General features: G+C 36.1%; 1 protein-coding gene across 2 annotated transcripts in view; it reads left to right on the top strand.

Annotated features, from left to right (window-relative positions):
- Positions 1-591: 591 nt before the first annotated feature.
- The window catches only part of dpf3 (double PHD fingers 3), a 50,132-nt gene continuing 29,640 nt past the window's right edge, over positions 592-21,083 (top strand). The window contains exons 1-3 of one of the 2 annotated variants that reach the window (XM_051138941.1): positions 592-702; positions 13,278-13,433; positions 16,526-16,638. In XM_051138941.1, the coding sequence (XP_050994898.1) occupies positions 671-702; positions 13,278-13,433; positions 16,526-16,638 (301 nt within the window). In that variant the 5' untranslated portion in view covers positions 592-670. Of the gene's footprint in view, positions 703-13,277; positions 13,434-16,507; positions 16,639-21,083 lie in introns of those variants that run through there. The other variant, XM_051138940.1, reaches the window with a different exon arrangement.

A 21,083-nucleotide genomic window follows, 5' to 3' on the forward strand; every position in this document is an offset into this window, starting at 1 on the left:
TCCTTACTGTTCATTGGTGGAACCCTGAGAGTTTTCAATGTGATTGGATAATGAGCTGTCAATCACGTCAGAGGCGTCTCGTTGACGTACAGAAAATACACGAAGCTAAAGAAATAAATAAAAATGTAAATAGTTTTGATTAATGATTAACACAATGCAGATATGTTAATAATGACCGTTGTATGTATTGTATGTACTTAAATTTAAAATAAAAATTGATTAAAAATAATATAGGCACTTATTAACATTATTTATAATGTAAATGAATTAACTTACATTCCTATTACATTACATTTTTATATTTAAATAAGCCCTATAATGATCACCAAGCTAAATTATGTAGCAAGTCGTAATACAATTAAAATAAGAGCTAAAAAGCTAAAATGAACGTTATCTTTTAAAGGCAGGAGGCTCTTATTATTTTGCTGAGTGTAAAACATAACATAAATATGGTTACTTTATCTCTCCAACTTGCCAAGCAAGTAGTCTAAGTAAAGATGTTGAAATAATTTTTATAATTTTGACAGCTCTCAGAAGCCACGCCCAGATTGTGATTCCTGGTATTGTATTGGCCAAACTGCCGGACACTGAGGTCCGTATTGGCTGTTTTTCTTTCACAAGGTTCCCAAAGAACTCAGAGATTTGGAATATTGGGTTACAGTGTGGCAAAATGGCGACTGTCATTCAGAATCCGCTGAAAGCGTAAGTAATTCTAAACATTATTTTCGCTCGTTTTCGAAAATGTGCTGTATTCCGCATGATTTAGAGCGTGGGTGCGAACCGAGTCTCGAAATAGGACCGTATGGACGGTGCATTTTGTATTTCAAGGAATTCTGTCCCAAACGAATAACTGTTTAATCCATGTAACGTTAGTTTCTCTTTGTGTGGGTGTGAAATGTATATATACATATGTAAATACATTAGAAGCTTTGTATTCGGACATTCGTTCTGCAAATATGCAATATGTGTGTCTCAGCATTCAGCCTCTGATGGTCAGTGTTAGTGCAGCATTATTTCGGATGCAATGCTTTGAGAGTGTAACGTTACAGACTCCGTTGACTTCTTTGCAGGACACCTAGATAAAGCCTTGGCCATGTATGAAATCTGTCGGGATGAGCTGTCATATGACTTACACGAGCGTGCTGTGTGTCACGCTTAACAACTTATAGCGTCAAATAATCATTTAAAGATTCACATGTGACGTGGTGAGCTAAAATAAGTATATGTTTAGCTTAAATAATTATCTTAAAATGCCTATGGCATCGAATAATTTCCCCGTTGTGGCCTATGGAGAACTGACATGCCCTGTCACACACACATTGAGAATTGGAAAGTGGCAAGTTGTAGAACGAGTTTTATAGTTGAAACATTAAATATGTTAATTTCCCATAAGAATTAATTAGATAACTTTAACGCACATACAGCTTTCAGTTTTTGTGCACCGGCGTGGTAGTAAACATTACATCGGATATTGTTTGATACGAGATATACATTGACATTTGCGTCGTGCCTGGTGAATAAACACCGTTTTGTTTGTCATGATATATTATGGTAATATAAAAACAGGCTAATAATCATGAAGTCAAGAGATAAGTGATAAATAACAATGGAATTCAGTGTCCTTTTCTCTGTTGTTTGTTAAAGTGCATGTGACAGAATTCCAGGTTCTATTGCATTACATTTATTAGGGCTTTAAGAGAGGTCAGAAGGGGTTGCCCTTATTACTGGCATTTGTCAATACCTTTAGGTTTAAACGAAGTAGTTCCGATGTGAAATATTAAATGTTTGATGGAGAAAAAAAAATGTGATTTGCTTACAGTGTAAAGTCTAATAATCACAATCTTGACATTAATAAAGCAAATACATGTCACCCTTTGAATTTAACATATGTGTTACATTATTACATAGTGAGTGGACAAAATGTGAAATATTTTTACAGGCATTCAAAAGAAAGAATATACTCATGCTATATATGTTATACACATGTTATGCAATATCTAGTCATGTTTTATAACACATGTATAATATGTGTGTAAATTGCATGAATATATGAGTAACTACATTATTTACAAAAGTGTGTCTTTTCTTTGGTCATGTCTTATCTTGCAAAGGACAGAGCTAGGATTTCATCTGTTGCCTCCTCCTCCTCCTCAAAAAAAAAAAGGTTGCATTACACCCTTGGATTCATACCAGCCTAAATCATAGTTACTTTAGTGATTCATCTCCATTCAAACTCAAGCTGATTTGTCGATGTAAGTGTGTACACTGAGGGGGATGCACCATCTCTAAATGCTGTGGTGGAGCAGATTAGCAATATCCCAGGATCCCTCAGTACCCATCTGTTCCGATGACTAGCCGCAGAGATGTCAGTGGGCAAGAGACGGAGCCCCATCTGCTCCAGATCAGGGACATAAAGCTCCCCTCCCATCCCACCAAAAAGACATCAGGGGGTCACCGGGAGCAAGAAAAGGAGCCTTATACACCTGTCTGAGCACACTTTTATGTTTTTTCCTTGTTATTCAAAATACTTTGCTATGAAACAGCAAGCATTTTTCCTTATTGTGTTATGGAGGAATCTGTAAATGTTTGATTTGGTTAACAAAGACTGTTGCTGGTATAATTCGGCTGTTTTGGCTATGCTGTTTTTTCTTCCTCTGTAAATCTCATTATGTTGCCCGGGCAAATAATGTGTTTCTTTCTTGTCTGGTTGCTTGTTCATTGTGAATGAGATTACTTCCCACCGCTGTTAAATTCAAGTGTTGTTTTCTACCAAGGAGCAGTCATGTATACCTCATTCAACAGCATTTAGTCTATTCATTTATTAGTGTCTGGAGAGCGGGGTCAGGTGGTTTGCGTTCATTTCGTCTCTTATAATTCAAGGGGGCGTTGGGGGGTGTATATGTGGGGTTTAGGTTAAAGCGCTTGCAGTAGCCAGCTCCCCTCCCCCCATCTTCGTCTGTCTGGATGCATTTCGCTTTTGCATTACAACTGCACTACAAACACCGTTGAGCCTGAGGTCTTTGTGTGTCCAGGAACAAGGGTTTCTGCTGGGATAGACTCCACTAGTCTAAAGCCATTTCCTGTTTAGCATTTGTTTCTTTTTGTATATACCGAGTCCCGTTTTTGGTCAGCTGAAATAATATGGTTAGCAAAAGAAATGGACATGAAATAATAAACTACAAAACTTAAAGGAAAGCATATTTTACATGCCTCTCTTCATTCCATTCCATAATCCGTTTGCGAACAGTCTAGACCTCTACGTCACCTTTTTCTTTTCTTTTTTTTTTTTTAAATGAAGACACTAAATATTTGCTAAAAAGGCCGACAACTGCACACTCTAGGACTTCTTCAAGCTCTTCTGGCCTCTCTCTCTTGCTCAAGGCCCTTTCTTTATTCACCGCTGAGGGGTTTCTCTCAGAATGTGAGAGATATCATGAAAGCACAGCGGTCTGATGGGGCACCTATGTTTAGCTTCTTCACAGCCTAGATTTGCTTCAAACTCTTCAAGACTGACTAAAGAGGTTCAGAGCAGAGCAGAATTAAGCACTGCATTTCCATTACAGTCATACATAGTTTACAGATTCATAATATATCGTAAAATTACAATCTGTGGATACACATGCATGTGAATTACCATAAGAAAATGCATCTTCTAAATACTTACACTATGTGTTTTATATTTTGGGTGATTATAAGCTTCAAGTTTATTTTCCTTATCTATACGTGATTTGCCTTATGAATAAGAAATACATTGATTTCTCTTTTTTAATCAGTTCTCATTTTTATGAAACAATACTGATTTTTAAATTACAAGAATCGACTATAGATAGTCTAGTTTTCAGCTAATGAATGGAACATAGTGCACATCCCATCCAAAAAATTGCAATACGCTTTGTGCTTTGCTACTTTTGGTATGAAACGAAATCTCAAATTTCCAATTTTTTTGGCACTTTTTAATGTGGAGATCAGACAGATCTCTGTAGCGCCTCAGTTCAAGAGAAGCAGGAGGTGAGCTGATCATCTCCTCCTTTTTACCAGTTTCAGCACGAAATACACATAAAGATCCAAAGGTATGTTAAAAGAAAGAGTACACCTTACCGAAATCCGTATCCTGTCTCATGTAATTGCTCATTCAGTTTTTCAACAGCGGAAAAGACGTCAAACAGCTTGCAAACAATATGTCACGTAATGTCATATTGACCTCAGAAAAACATAATAAAGCATTAAGCCCTAAGAAGCTGTGGTTTACAGTGAATTTATAACAGCTAAGGGATGTTATAAATTCACAGGGGGCTTATTGCTTTGATTAAATGGTTATTCTAAATATACGTGGTATTTCACAAAATAAAACCGAGCAAATAAAGTGTAATGATAGTAATAAAAAGGTTATTCTTCCACCAAACAATGTAGTTCCTCGGAAACCGTTGCAACACACAGACGTAAACAAAGGTGTATGTTTGTAGCGTGATTTACAACAGCTTTGAACGCAGCTCAACCAATCAGAATCGAGGACTGGAATTATCTGTTTTATAATAAAACAATAAGCCGTGGTTTACAGTGAATTTATAACAGCTAAGGGGCATCCGCTGCACGATTCACTGAATTCACTGTAAACCACGGCTTCACGGGGCTTATTGCTTTTATAAATAGGTTATTCCATATACGTAGTAAGGTTTCACAAAATTAAACAGAGCAAATACAGAGTAATGATATTAATAAAAGCATTACTCTTCCACCAAACAATGTAGTTCCTCTGAAACGGTTGTGGTTGCAACAAAGTGGTTTCTGAGTAACACAGACGTAAACAAAGGTGTATGTTTGTATAGTAACTTACAATAGCTTTGAACACTGCTCAACCAACCAGAATCAAGGATCAGAACTATTCATTTTATAAGTGACCATAAACTTGTTAGTCAGTTAGAAAAATGATATCTAGAGAGGAGCATTTTGCTAAATATATGCACCACATAACATATAACTGTTCTTCAATAAAGCAATAAGCCCCAAGAAGCCGTGGTTTACAATGAATTTATAACAGCTAAAGGGCGTTGTTAGGCACAAGATCTCTGCGTCAACTTTTTATGAATGTATAATTATGTAAATATAATTATGTAATTGTAACTTTATTATTGTAAAAACTTTGAGTGTAATTTAAGTGTTTGTATGTAAGTCAGTTCATTTTAACCTTTAATATTATAATAATGTAGTACCAACTGACTCATGTATATTACAGCATTTTTTTCCCTTGAAAAAGATATGTTTTTCACTTGATGCACTCTAAAAACTGCTGGGTTAAATACAACCCAGCGCTGGGTAAAATATGGACAAGCTACAAAATATGGTTGTTTTGACCCACTGGTTGGGTTACTACCCAGAAGGTTGGGTTTAACCCAACATTTAACCCAACCTTGGGTCAAAACAACCCAATCACTGGGTATGTCCATATTTTACCCAGCGCTAGGTAGTTTTTAACCCAGCAGTTTTTAGAGTGTATGTATCCAAAATAATCTGCTGCTAAAAATTCAGCTTTACCATCAAATTGAAATGAAATAATATTTAACTATAAAAATACAATATGTAATAATTATATTTCACAGTATTACAATTTCTTCTGAATTTTTTATTCAAATAAATTCATCCATGGTGAGCATAAGAGACTTTTTTCCACAAATATTTCAAAATCTTACTGATCAAACTTTTGAACAGTATATATTTCCAATATTAACAGATAAATACTGCTAAATTAAAAATCTCCAATGATTGCTGATAATTAATGGTCCCGATGTAGTGCTAAAAATGACAGTAAAAATACAGTTTATATGCCATTAACCAAAAATGAAACCCTCCATTAATGATTAAAATTCAATGAAGCTAAATTGCTGTAGAGGATCAATGCTTTTTGGGATGGCAAACGTAGCCCCAGTAATTAATGGTCAATTGGATTAACAGGCATGTAATGAGTGAATGTAGTGAATGTGGTGCACTCAGTGCCCTGGGTGTTTAGAGAGAGAGAGAGACTACAGCTTCTGTTTTCAGCCTCTTCATCTCCCCATAGACACACAGAAAGGAGCCTGACTGTGATGGATCACTCTCTCTCTCTTCTCACTATACACTGTGGAGGGCAAATCCCTATTCATATCAGCACCTCCCTATCCTCCGGTGCACCACACTATTTTAAAATACCCATACAATCACATAAAATGCTTATTCTGTTTGGAGAGAGGGGTTTACTTTAAAGTGAGAGGTTTTGAAGAGGTTTAAAGGTGGTGTATTTCTGTCTGTAGCAAATGGATAATTTTGCGAATGCCATTGGTCGGTGAACAGAAAGCCCCGCCCTCAAATTAGCACCATTGGTTGAACCAATATAAAAAAATGGCACACTTCGTTTGGATATCTAGACTTTTGTAGTGAGATTTGTGAATGAGTAGGTGAACAAGGAAGTCATGATGATTACAAAAAAAGTCTGAGACAGCATATAGTTCAAGCTGATCTTGCACTGATGAAAAGCTTCCTTAGGAAGTGCTTCGAGACAAGACGTCTCTGTGCCGGCCTGTTAACTAATGAAAGCTTAATCACATTTGGAGAGCCGGTTTACAAAGCACGTGTCTAATTGAAATGCGGTGCTGATTATCACGACGGTATGCATATGTATTTGAACAACAATTCTCTGAGCAACGCCTACCTAAGCCGATGATTATTCATGGACACCTGTCCTTAGAGAGACCATTCGGATTAAATCAAACTAAAGGGGTCATTTGAATATGAAAGGCATCTTCGACATCCTTAAGAAGTGTGGCTATGTTCTTTTGAGACACAAAGGAGACACCCCTGTTGTTCAAGTAATATGAATATAGACGCTGGCTGAGTAAAGGGGCCTCCAGCCTCCGAGTTACACACAGAACTGTGAATGAGCCGCAGCTCTGCTCTGTTGAATAAAGAATAGGTATTAATTTCCTAAGAGCAGCCCGGGCACAAAGCACATGGCTCAGCGCAGAAGGTTCATTTACAGTTTTCATAGAGGCTGAAACAGGCTGATAGAAAAACACTCGTTTACAAATGCATTTGAATTGGATGTGTGAAAAACTGAGTAGATGTTTAGTCGGCAGCTAATTTTCTTTGCTCTACCTCTCATTGAGAACAGATTTACTGCTGCTTTTGGTTAACAGTGTATTTTCCGTATATATTCCTATATATTTTTGTCACTCAAAGAGTAAAGCATGTTGCCAATGATGTCAAAGTTGTAGGTTTGATTCCCAGGGAAAGCAATAATTGATAAAATTCAATATGCACCTAATGGAATCACTTTGAATAAACACTTATGCCATAAATGTAAATGTAAATATATCTTTCTTCTAAATCAGATATTGCTATCAATCAGAGCCACCATTTATTGTTAAGTAAGAAACATTATTATTGATCATTTATATGGTAACACATTACAGTAAGGTTCATTAGTTAACATTTGTTAACATGAACTGAGATAAACAGCATTTATTAATCTTAATGTTAATTTCAGCATTTACTAATGCATTATTAAAACCACATGTTGTGTTTAACATTAGTTAATGCACTGTGAACTAACATGAACTAGCAATGAACAACTGTATTTTTTTAACTAACATTAACCAAGATTAATAAATATGTAGTAAATGTATTGTTTATTGTTTATTCTTGTTAGTTAATATATTGACTAATGTTAACAAATGATAACTTATTGTATAGTGTTACTTTTTATATTATAATATATTGTAACAGCAATTTTGGAAATTGTCAAGTAATAATTTTATATACTTATTAATACTTTTTCATGCATTAAAAAATACTGTTAAGTATTAAATATGAAAATAATAACATAACAGCAAGAAATACAATAATAGTTTCAATTATTATTAATAAAAATAAAAATAAGATAATGTTTTAATTTTTCAGTATAATTACATAGTCAAAATGCAAAAGCAAATTATTTTAATAATAATAATAATTTTTATAATGATAATATTTAATATGAAATATTTTTTTAAGTATTAAATAAACAGAATTGAAAGTATACATAAATAACAACAAATTATATGTAAAAAATTAGATAATAATTTTTATTGTTGCAGAATAATGATTATTATTTTATCAAAAAAAGAATCGCATTTTGTGTATTGATACTTAATATTTAACAATTAATAATCAAGCTATTAAAATTAGTTATAAATAATATTTGTTTTGTGATTTCATTCATTTGATTGACTTCAACTTAACTTTTAACAACATACTCTGTAACACTTTACAGTAAGGTTTTATTTGTTAACATTAATTATTAGTTAACATGAACAATAATTATAATTACTAATTATGTTACGTTCAAAACAAATTTAAAATGTAAAGTTGTATATGTTAACATTTGTTAATGTACTGTGAATTAACATGAAAATAAACATTTTAATTAACTAACATTAAAAAAAGATAGTAACACATTACAATAAGATTCATTAGTTAACACTAACTAGCAATTAGTTAACTACTTTAGTTTAACATGAACTAAGAATGAACAATACCTCTACAGCATTATTACATAATTTTATGTTCATTTACACATTTACTAATGTATTATTAAAATACATTAGTAAATGTTGTGTTTGTTAACATTAGTTAATGCACTGAATTAACATGAACTAACAACGAAAGACTGTATTTTCATTAACTAACATTAACAAAGTTGAATAAATACTGTAATAAATTTATTTGTCATTGTTTGTTTGTTAGTTAATACATTAACTAGCATTAACTAATGGAACCTTATTGTAAAGTGTGACTAAAAAGATTAATAAACGCTGTAAAAATATACTGTTCATTCTAAGTTAGTTGATGCATTAACTAACGTTAACAAATGAGACCTTATTATTAAGTGTTACCACACACACAAGGCTGTTTCTTTTTCCATTCAACATGTGTTGTAGATGTTTTGCACTGCTGTACGTCTTTAAAACCTCTCGGCTTACAGAAGAATCGAAATCCATAATGCTCTGTTATGACACCTAGCTGAATGTTTACTCTAAAACATTCCAGTGTCATACCATCCCACAGTTTTGGTGAGTTCACAAAGACAGCGAGGAGCCCAGCGTTAACCTTTCACTTTCAAATATAAAGGATTTTAATCGCCCAAAGTCACATTTCTGTTTCCCGACCACACGCTCGTAAAGCATGCATCATCTATAGTAGCTTCATGCTCTTAAGGTGGTGAAAATCAAATACTGTGACAGATTTAATAAACACCCCTTCTATTCTTTTCAGTCCATAACTAATCGACATTAAAAGACTGAAGATCTGAACGACCTTCAAGAGACTCTCTTTATCCGCGCCTCTAGGGAGGTGGCAGAGAGAATACGTGTCTTCCAACACGCCAGTCTAACTGTTTACATAACCGCTCCACTCTGTTGACCAGAGTCCTTGCCTCGAGTGTAATACGGGAGGCCGTGAACACACGGTATGTTTATAGTAGAGCTTTTGTATGGGGGAGGCTGTATGACGCTGGGTGTCCACACACAGGCTCTCTTCTTAAGATGGTGCTGATAGACACCGTCATCATCAGCCGCTCATTGGTAAGCACTTGTCATCTCCAGGGGCTGTTTTTTTTTGTTTAAGGTGCTGAAAAGTAGTTATAGATTGACTCTGAGTGGGAACTTGAGTTGAGGGCCATCAGGGCCGTTTAGTCCAGTGGAGCATGTTGATGATTATGGTGATAGCGGCTTTCGCGCAGGTCGTGGGCGCTCTAATGCGGGCCTCTGTCACTGCAACTTACATAATGACTCCTGCAGTCTCCAGCTGATAGCACAGGCATTTCGTTTCAGGGAAATAATACACACAGGAAGCTCAGGAAAAAGGGAGCAGGGCAATATAATGAATGCTTGAGGAAGGAAGAAATGTAGATCTGGAGATTTTTTAGATTAATGTTGAAACAGCTGATTTGGGAGATAATACTGTTCTTAGTGTCTTTTGGGTAGAGACTGGAAACATAAGGAATTTAATGATTCTGGTTCCGGTTTTGATTTCAAGTAGCAATTCTGGTTTCTTTTTTTTTATTGATAATTATTTTAGCCATTTCAGAAGGAATGGATGTCGTTTTAAATTTGTATGACTTACAGTTGAGATCAAAAGTTTACATACACCAAGGAGAATCTGCAAAATGTTATTTATTTTACCAAAAATAAGAGGGATCATGCAAAATGCATGTTATTTTTTATTTAGTACTGACCTGAATAAGATATTTCACATAAAGGATGTTTACATATAGTCCACAAGAGAAATTAATAGTTGTTATATTAATTTATAAAAATGACCCTGTTCAAAACTTTACATACACTTGATTCTTAATACTGTGTTGTTACGTGAATGATCCACAGCTGTGTTTTGTGGTTTAGTGATAGTTGTTCATGAGTCCCTTGTTTGTCCTGAACAGTTAAACTGCCTGCTGATTTTCAGAAAAATCCTTCAGGTCCCACAAATTCTTTGGTTTTTCAGCATTTTTGTGTATTTGAACCCTTTCCAAAAATGATTGTATGATTTTGAGATCCGGGGGGAGGGGTAAAAACTAATGTACAAAATGAAGATGTGTACATTTTTCTGATTTTGCCTAAATATCGTATTTTTTCATGTAGTACTGCCCTTCAGAAGCTACTGAAGAAACATACATGTTTCTCAGAAAACAAAATAAGTTAAATTTACAATCATCTTCAAATTCAAAAAGTTTTCAGCCCCCGGGTTTCCTTCTAGAGCATCAGTGAGTGTTTGAAACTTCCGTAATAGTTGCATATGAGTTTCTCAGTTGTCCTCAAAGTGAAAATATTGATCTCAAAATCATACAGTCATTGTTGGAAACGGTTCAAATAAACAAAAATGATGAAAACCAAAGAATTTGTGGGACCTAAAGGATTTTTATGAAGAACAGCGGGCAGTTTAACTGTTCAGGACAAACAAGGGACTCATTAACAACTATCACTAAACAACAACAACAACAAAAAAACACAGCTGTGGATCATTCAGGTAACAACACAGTATTAAGAATTAAGCGTATGTAAACTTTTGAACAGGGTCGTTTTTATAAATTCAACTGTTATTTTCTCATGTGGACTATATGTAAACATCTTTTATGTGAAACATCTTATTCAGGTCAGTACTAAATTATTTTAGTAAAATAATTAACATTTTGCAGAAAAAAAGAAAGATACTCTGAAGAATGTTTGGATAAAATTCAATGAATAGGGTCCAAAATATAGGTGCTGCAATATATCGGTATTGACTGTAATATTTTAAAAGTGAAATATTAATTTTGTGTTAGTACTACACATACAGTAATACTGTAAATAACTAAGTTGGAAATTAGTGTTCGAGATTTGGAAAGTGGTTGACAACTTAGTAGGTGGTAGGGTGGGCAATATATTGGTAGACATGATATTAACTGCTAGAAATTTGTCAACCGGTATAGATTTTGGACTGCTGTCTCTATCGCGGTTACATGTTCATGTGATGTTGCTGTGCTATGCGATTATGAAAACTTATTGTTTGCACACATTTTTAAGCACTGCGGTTTAAAAAAAAAGTGATTTTAAGCCGTTGAAATGCAATCAGCAGCGAAAGATAATTAATTTCGCTATATGCTAACGCTATCTGAGAGACTGTTTCTGAGTACTGTCAGAGAGGTGCATGTACATGAATACGTAAGAGTTATTATAATATAAGAGTTATTTTTGCCGCTTTATAGACCCTGAACAGGTAAATACACACACTTGTATGTATCAAAATGCCTGTCTTTGCAAGTGTCCTCGTAAACACGGTAATTTAGGTCTTAAGTGAAAGCAAACAGCTGAGAAAAAAAAACACGTGTAACAGTGTTTTGGATCCGGGCAGCTCTTAAAGTGACAGCAGTCTAATATTCCTGTTGTCTGTCATTCATGTTAATCAAACAACAAAAGAGAGAAAATCTCTCACTGCTCTTGACTAAACCAATTTTGTAACTTTAATAAGAAGAAATATAAATTTAATTTACACAGTGAAGAATATGCAGTGTTGATTACTTTATGTAATTTACATAGCATTTCTGATTTATTTGTTCTAGTGTAGTTTTTTGACCTATTGTTTGTAATTAGTTTCCTATTCTTATTTAATTGCTGACTGTTTACTCGTCTTCAGTGAGCTTGAGTTTTTTTTTTTTTTTTAGTTTAGGCTGGTATTAGTTTTTTCGTGATACTGACACTGGTGACAAGAATTATGAAATTTCTACAAACTCTCTCTCTACCTCCATACACTCATATTTTGAGTGTGATTCATTGGCCAAAAAAACCCCCCCAAAAAACAAAGTTAAAGATGAATTTCACTGATAGCATTTTTCCCAGAATTTCTATGGATATCACAAAAAATATTGCTATCGTCAATTCATTTGGCAAGGATAATTCTGTAGTTGTGCCAGCACTAGTTGAAAACAACTGTGGATTATTTTTCAAAATATCTTTTTTTGTGTTCTAGAGAAGAAAGAAAGAGATACAGGTTTGGAATAACATGAGGAATATGAGCTCTTTTCTTTTCATATTTACAGACATTCCAGAACTCTAACAGTTTTGTTTTAATGGAAATGGTTCTGAATAAAAACTGGTTCTCAATTCTCAAACCTACTTTTGGGAGTAGACTAGGCTATCAAATGTTAGTTGTCCCATTTGTCTTTCTCAGACCTTTGCTTTTCATACCTGCCTGCTCTTTTTCTCTCCTGCTCCCTCCAAACACTGAGGCTCTTTGTGTCACTGTGCTGGTTTGGAATACTCCTCTTTGTCCAGCCCAGCATTCCTTACATATCTGTGTATCCTCTAGTCCAGAGAAGAGTGATCTAATCGAAACAGGAGGCAGTTATGGGGAGAGAAGCCATGCAGGCTGGCTCAGGTCCAGCGCCTTCTCTGTCTTTCGGTTTGGAAGTTGGTAGTCGCATCTTTGTGCCTTTTGACTGCCTAGAGAATGACATGGATAACACTGTAAGTTAGTGGGAAAGTGAATTGTGAAAAGAAAGCAAGCTCAACAGCACAAAACAACTGAAGCTGTATTGATCTGCACCGGTATTAGCCAACAAAAACAGCCCTATCTTTTCCAAAGTAGTTAAAACTTAACGTCTTCATAGTCTGACTAATGTATGGAAGTTTAGCCTGCAGTTAGGCTTTTGGATACTATTAATTATTAGTTGAAAGGGCGAAAAATACATGGTTTATGTTGAAACCAGGGTTTCTCACCAAATTTGTCTTCCTCAGGCTCGGGGACCAGTTCTACAGGGAGGCCATTGAGCACTGTCGCAGCTACAATGCCCGCCTGTGTGCGGAGCGCAGCGTACGCATGCCCTTCCTGGACTCTCAGACGGGCGTAGCTCAGAACAACTGTTACATCTGGATGGAGAAGCGGCATCGGGGGGCCAGGTAGCTCATTTTGCATTCACCTTTAAAATAACATTAAATTGTTAATTCACCCAAAAATGAAAATTATTATGTACTCACCCTCAAGGCATCCTAGGTGCATATGACTTCCTTAGTTATATTAAAAATTGTTCTGGCTTCTTCAAGCTTTATAATGCAATGGGTGGGTGTTTCTCTTCATCAGTCTAAAACAAGTCCATTAAAGTGCATTTATCCATAAAAAAGTGCCTCACATAGCTCCGGGGGTGAATAAAGGCCTTCTTTCCTTTAAAAACAAAAAAACAAAACAAAACAAAAAAAAATGGTTAGGGAGTTAGGCTTGTAACCAAAAGGTTGCGGGTTCGAGTTCCCGGTCGGTCCGGCAGGGATTGAAGGTGGGGGGGAGTGAATAACCAGCACTCTCTCTACCCTCAATACCACGACTGAGGTGAGTCCCTTGAACAAGGCACCGATCCCCCAACTGCTCCCCGGGCGCCGCAGTGATAGCAATATGGCTGCCCACTGCTCCGGGTGTGTGTTCACGGTGTGTGTGTGCGTAGTATGGGTCACCATACTTGGCCACATGTCACATCCTTTTCTTCCTTCCTTCCGTTCCTTCTATAGTAAAAAATATCCATATTTAAAATCACTTTAATCTAGCTTGCGCTCACCGTTGTACACAGAAGCTGCTCCGTAGGACGACAGCGTTGCATATGTGCCTGTGAGTTTCTTGAAAACCAATGTTTGTTTACAGGAGCAAAGGAAGCAAAGTTTCCTTTTGGCGAAATCCTCCTTAATTATTATTTTTTATGTACTTCAAATTGTTTTGTTTTGATCTGTTCACTGCGCATCCACGTTCGTCACTTCTGAGCAGCGCATGCATTGCACAGATGACATTAATCATTTGCCTGGAGCTGCTTCCATGTACAACTGTTAGTGCAAGCTAGATTAAATTGATTATTGCATTTTAAATATGGATATTTTTCAGACAAAAACGTATCGATTCACTACAGGAGGCCTTTATTCACCCCACAGAGCTGTGTGAGGCAGTTTGGAAGAATGCCCTTTATTGGACTTGTTTTGGACTGATGAACAGAAACATTCACCCATTGCATTACAAAGTTTTGAAGAGCCAGAACAATTTTTAATATAACTCCGATTGCATTTGTGTGAAAGAAGGAAGTCATATACACCTAGGATGCCTCGAGGGTGAGTAAATAATGGGCTAATTTTCAGTAACCCTTTAATGTTAAAACGATTTGGAATAAAACGTTGATCCAAAAAGAAAATTCTTTCATTATTTACCTTCATGTTGTTACAAACCTTTTATTTTATTTTATTTTTGGGGAAGTGAAAAATAAATATTTGTGAAAAATCTTTACAGAAAAAGTGTTTTTTCTACACATTGACTGTTCACAGTCTGTTAAGCTGCAAAAATGAATGAATATATTATATTATATTATATTATAATTAGCATTTATTTAATAGAATGTATAGCAGATCACATACAAGGTTTATATCCAAATATAATATTATTATATAATAATATTATAAAATTTGTATACATTTATTAACGATAAAAAATAAGTGATCCACCATCCAGTAACTTTATGTGAGGAACTGACTGAAACTTAAACTTGACAACTGTATAAGTGAATGAATCACTCTTTTTGTGTCTGTTCTTTTCAACAAAGTGAATCTTTAACAAGACTAATTTGTTTATGAATTCAATGACTGAACAATGACTAAATCTGGTTACGGTGGTTCTTGAGTTAACAGCTCAACTGATGTAGGATTATCACTGAATAATGGGTTAAATTCATATGAATCTGGGATGATGAAAACTAAAAAGTCTCAATTATCAAGCCATTTTGGTTTTCTGAGCAGTATGATGTCATATTGCGCAGGCCCCGCCCACAACGTCTCGTATTAGCAGATTTCCACCCTCAGCCAGTTGTACGCTGTCCACCATTTTCTCTGCGCTCGAGCAGCTGAAGCGACACTGAGATTGCAGTGGAATAGTTTTGTTTTTGATGGTAATGCTCCACCAAATATACAGGATGAAGGGGTGAAGTGAGCATTAGTCATTATCATTTGAAGAGACATGCACCGAAAGCGCCGCTGTGAACAGAGCTGTTTTTGACAAGGTAAAAGAGTGTTGTTTTATACCACCATTAAGATATTTAATCAAAGTATGTTGCAGACATTTCATGAAGAATTATACCAACTTGTGGAAAATGAGCATCAGATGTCCTCTTTAATGAGGTGTGGTGTGCTGGCATATATTAGCAATATTTTACTTGCATTGCATATGTGTTAATGCGCAAGAAATGAACTGCAGATTAGATGAAGGGGTTTGTAGGGTTCTGTCGTCTCAACCAAACGCATTCGTCTAACCAAATGTTTAAAATGAGTAGACTGCATCATGTCCAGTCATTTAGCTTTTTCCCTCACCACAGGCATTTGGATAAGTTGGACTTTGGCAGTATACACATCGATTTTAAAATCCACTTAAAAATGCAGCTTGATTTAACCATAAACACTTTCTTTTTAATGCAGATGGCACAGAAAGTGCAGTCAAACTCTGAGGAGTGCTGATGAGTGTTTATACAGTGTACTAGTGTTTAGGAAATTGTAAGTTTGCAGCATGTTAAACAATGCATTGCACTATTCAATGTAATGAGAAGGAAGTATGCCTCTAGTCTTTCCACAGCATTCCTTTCCTTATTATCTGACCAAAACAGCCAATATCTAGACATACAGCTGCCAAAGGGAACAATATGCCTGCCGAGAACCGGACACAAATAGAGTCAGCGCCTCGCAACTAAAAGCTCCATAGCCACACCCTACACTTTGTGGTAGACCAGTGTTTATTGGATGTTTTTTTATTCTGGGTTTCTCCCTCTTGCTCTCGATTCCTCTATTTTACTATTAAGAGACTGCATAGATGAATAACTGAGACCTTGTGCCTCACAGATCTATGTAAGTGTATAGTGAAAATCCCTGTTGCAAACTGGTATATCTTCCGTTAAAAATAATCCCATCCAAATAGTGCTTAAATGAAGAATGTGTGTAAAAGCCTATTCAAACTAGACTACTGTCTGTCTGTTTGCAGGGTTGGCAGCAGGTCAGATGTACACCTACCCAGCACGTTGCTGGAGAAAGAAGAGGCGACTTCATCCGCCACTTGACCCCCAGCTTCGCCTTTGCGAACTCCGACTCGGTGAGATCATGATTGCGGCTAATTGTGTGATTTCTCTCAAGCTTACATTCAGGTTTTGAATTCTTTCTTGCTGTGCTTTTCTCTCTTCGTCCTTGCTTCTTTGCTCTGAGGTCATTCAGAGGCTGTAGAACCGGCCCATCTGGGTCTCATTATCCTTCTCTGTGTCTGTGTGTGCCCTGACCGGGCCCCTTTAATCATTTGGCCATGCAGCATTAGAATGTAAGTCTTAGGGACTGATGGGGGGGCTACAGAAGGGCTTGAAGAACTCGATAAAGGCACATAAAGGCCTGTCTGTGTCAACAAGAAAGCCACTCTATTATTTTCATAGCTGTCCCTGGAAATACAATAGCAGTAAAGCAATATAAGAACCCCTGACCTTCACTTGGAGCTCAGCCAGCATGAGTTCAGCAAAAAACAGTGAATAAAACCGATTCAGGCATCAAGTAGAGTGTGATTGCTTTCCAATAATGCAGATATCAGAAGAAGGATTTGAATGACAAAATAACTCCTGCCAAGTGTCATGCAGGAACCGCAATTAACCCCTCCAAAGCACCCATCAAGTCACATGACTGCTCTCCTGAGCCATTCAAACGTTTTAAAATGCAATGGAGTCTATTCTTAAAGGGATAGTTCATGCACAAATTAAACTTCTGTCATTATGTACTCACCCTCATGTTGTTCATTTTCTATATGACTCTCTTTCTTCTGTGTCCTCCTTAAAATTTGGAAGAAAGTACACTGTTGTTTAAAGGTTTAGAGCCACTAAGTCTCTTATGCTCACATAGGCTGCATTTATTTGCTCAAAAACACAGAAAAAACAGTAATATTGTGAAATGTTGTTACAATTGAAAATAAATATATTTTTAATGTAATTTAAAATGTAACTGTGATGGCAAAGCTGAATTTTTAGCAGTCGTTTCGTGGTCCTTTTGAAATCATTCTAATATGCTAATTTGGTGCTTAAAAAGCTTTTTTAGGGGTTCAAGCACGTAGCGCTGAAACCCTATTGTAAGTGTTAGAATGGTCACAGATCAGTGATCTCCACATAAAACTGATCGTGCAGACCAAACCATAAGTTGTAGAGACTTGAAACTTGAAGGGATGGTAGTGGTCAACGTGATCAAGGCTTGCTCATAACTCCTAAACCGTCAGTCACAGGCTCAATTGTCTTATGTCGTTGGAATCCTTGGCTCACGCCGGACAAAACAGATGTCTCAGATCAATCGTGAGCCTGGCTAAATTTTCGGGTATTTTGTATTTTTTGAAAAACCTACTTTTGCGAGCTAGTCCTACGTTTATTGCCCAATCAGAACCAAACCAGTGCAGAAAGATTCTGGACAGTGCAGATATTTCTGTACAGTAAATATCAATAATTATTGATGAACTTTTGGCTCACCGTCACAAAGGCACGCCAAAACGTTCGAAAGGGGCAGGGCGACTTTTAGTAAAATGCCTAGAACTCCTGAACGGAATGAGATATCTCCACCAAACTCAGAACATTTACGTAAGAGCTCAATCTGAGGTCGCAGGACAAAAAACGTGAAGCTTGGCCACTTGGTGGCTCTATAAGAGGAAGAAAAAAAAAACACGAAAATGGCTATGCCTACGGAAACATTTGTCCTATCAGAAATGTCTAGGAACGGTCTTGGTCCAAAGTGCCACAAGTGTTAGTAAATTTGCGTATCTAAAAAAACATGGCCTCCATGGACGATGAAATCTGAGCGCCTATTAGATATGGTTAATGGAGGGTGATCAGAACAAAACTGGGTGGGCCTGTTTGACTCACATCCCCAAGGGTCTATGAGAAATTTGAAAGAAATCAGCCACCAGGGAGCGATATGGCATTTTTCAAGAATGTAAACGATTGTACATTGCACAGTTTTTCATACTATAGAACTCCTCATTCTGGACAACTTTGTCTCTAGAACCACTGCTGTCAATCAAATAGTTTGTTAAAGAAGAAGAAACTATTTTTACGACCTAGTCCTAGGTTTTTCGCTCAATCTGGAAAAAAAACAATGCAGTACAATTCTCTGGACTCACAAGGTCAAGAATTATCAAAAAAAAAAAATTGAAATTTACCCTTTGGGAAGCTATAATGGGGTCATTTAGAAAAGGGGCCTGTTCGAATTTACCCAAAATCCTATAAAGCCTAAAGGAAAACGCAAGATTTCACGAAACCTAGTTAGCACATTTTTACAAAAGCATGCAAAGTTTTAAGGGGATCAGACCACAGCTGGTGCTATAACAGTCATAACTGTTAAAAAAAACATAAATTTTTTATAGTAAATTACCTGGTTTTACCAAAAATGCTTTTTAAATCATTGATTTAGGTGGTTACAAACTTGCTAAATAATGTCTTTTTTCATATGTGCTTAAATGCCTTAAAATGCTTGAACCACTGCTTGCAGCTATATTTTATAATGAACTTTTGTGTTTTTATATATATATATATATATATCTTTTTGGGGGCATTTTGCTTTTTTTAATTACATAGGACAGTAGGGAGGAAAGCATTCAGTGGAGAGAGGAGGCTAAGATCAGCAAAGGACCTTGAGACAGGAATTGAACTCGGGTCACTGCAAACACGGTTGTGCAACGTCAACACGCTAACCACAAGGCTAACGGCGACGACATTTTTAATGTTAAAAACAGTTGTGCTGCTTAATATGTATGTGGAAACCATGAGACGTATTTTTAAGGATTCTTTGATGAGTACGAAGTTAAAAAGAACAACGTTTATTTGAAATACAAAATCTTTTGTCACATTAAAAAAGTCTTTACGGCCACTTTTGATCAATTTAAAGCATCCTTGCTGAATAAAAGCATTGATTTCTTTAAAAACAAATGTACTGACTAGGGCTGGGTAAAAAAACTGAATTCTTGATTTTAATTGATTCTCATTTTTACTATGGCATCACTGCAGAAACACCCTTTTAGAACTATTATTTTTAAAAGTGTTGTAAACAATGTCACGTAATGTCACATTTACCTCAGAAAAAAACATTCGGTGACCATAAACTCGTTAGTCAGCTAGAAAAATGAACATTTTTTCCAATTATATAAAACATATAACATTAATTATAATTTTTTTATTGTATTTTTACGTTTTTTATTTGAATAAATCCAAGTTTTTATGAGAGCTAACATTTAAAAGTTTATTTAAAGTATTATTTTAAGTGAACGTATTGGAGTAGAAATACATTAATGTGATTTTTTTCCCTGAGAAAATTTACCATTTACTGTGCCTGATATATATCCAAAATAACTGATTAAATCAAAATCAAATCTCATCGTGAAATTTGTTTCAAAACCCAGACCTAGCACTGACCCCAAACTGCAGTTATCAAGTCTGGACATTTCAAGCTCAAAAAACATGTAAAAGCAGCATAAAAGTGGTCGGTACACTATCCTCCATGTTGCATGGAAGAAAGAAAGTCAAACAGTTTGGGAACAACATGAAGATAAGTAAACAATGACATAATTGTCATTTTTGAGTGAACTATCCCCTTAAGTTATGTCTTTTCCAGAGTCCTGGAATCGTAATATTTACACTATAACGAGGCATAATTCTGGTCCGTTACAGCAGGACATCGTTCCTTCGCTTCCTGTCTGAAATGTGTTTGTGTTGTACATTTCTGGGTCCTCAGCCACTGTAAACAGGTTCGGTGTCCAATATCCCATCCAAATCCGCTTCATAACGACAAGCAAGCAAGCAAGCTCAATTCCAATGTAAATCCTCATATGCTTTTTTTTTCTCCATAGCAGATGTGGCATGTAAAACAGCGTCTAATTCAATAAACTAATTCAATCAGGCTATTTTGTCTGCTATATAATCACGCCACTATGACAACACCAAATAGCTGCATCTCAGTAAACTGATATATTCATTACGCTCTACATTTTGCCATATGAAACGGACTCCTCAGGGCAATCTTGCTAAATTCTTAATTAAAAGCAGTACATAGTCTTTCCAGTCAGCGCGTGCCTTTTCGGTGCCAATGTCGTGATTTAATGGCATGCATAAATATTGCAGCGCTGTATTATATTGCGATGATTAAGACCTTATGATTTGTGTCTGTAGACATCAACCTCTCTTAGCCTCTTGTTCATGATTGGCGGCTGGAAACGGGGGATGGGCGGCTGCAATCAGCCCCCTGACTGGCAGCCTGTGCTATTTTCAGCTCCTCTCCCAGGGGAAGAGTGTGTCTCGGCTCAATCAGACACAAAGAGAATAAAGACAAGGACAGAGATTCATAAAAACATTCTCAATCATGTACACACATACCGAGTAGGAACATCTTGCAGCGAACACGATATGGCTGTCAGAAACCACAGCTTCAGGGAACACTTTAACTCAACTGATGCAGATTATAGATCAGAAAACAATGAAAACGTTGAGACAGACCTAAGGGTGTGTTTCTATCCACGTCTTAGTTAACTAG

This window comes from Labeo rohita, chromosome 20, assembly GCF_022985175.1.
Source record: "Labeo rohita strain BAU-BD-2019 chromosome 20, IGBB_LRoh.1.0, whole genome shotgun sequence".
In the NCBI taxonomy this organism is placed as follows: Eukaryota; Metazoa; Chordata; class Actinopteri; order Cypriniformes; family Cyprinidae; genus Labeo; species Labeo rohita.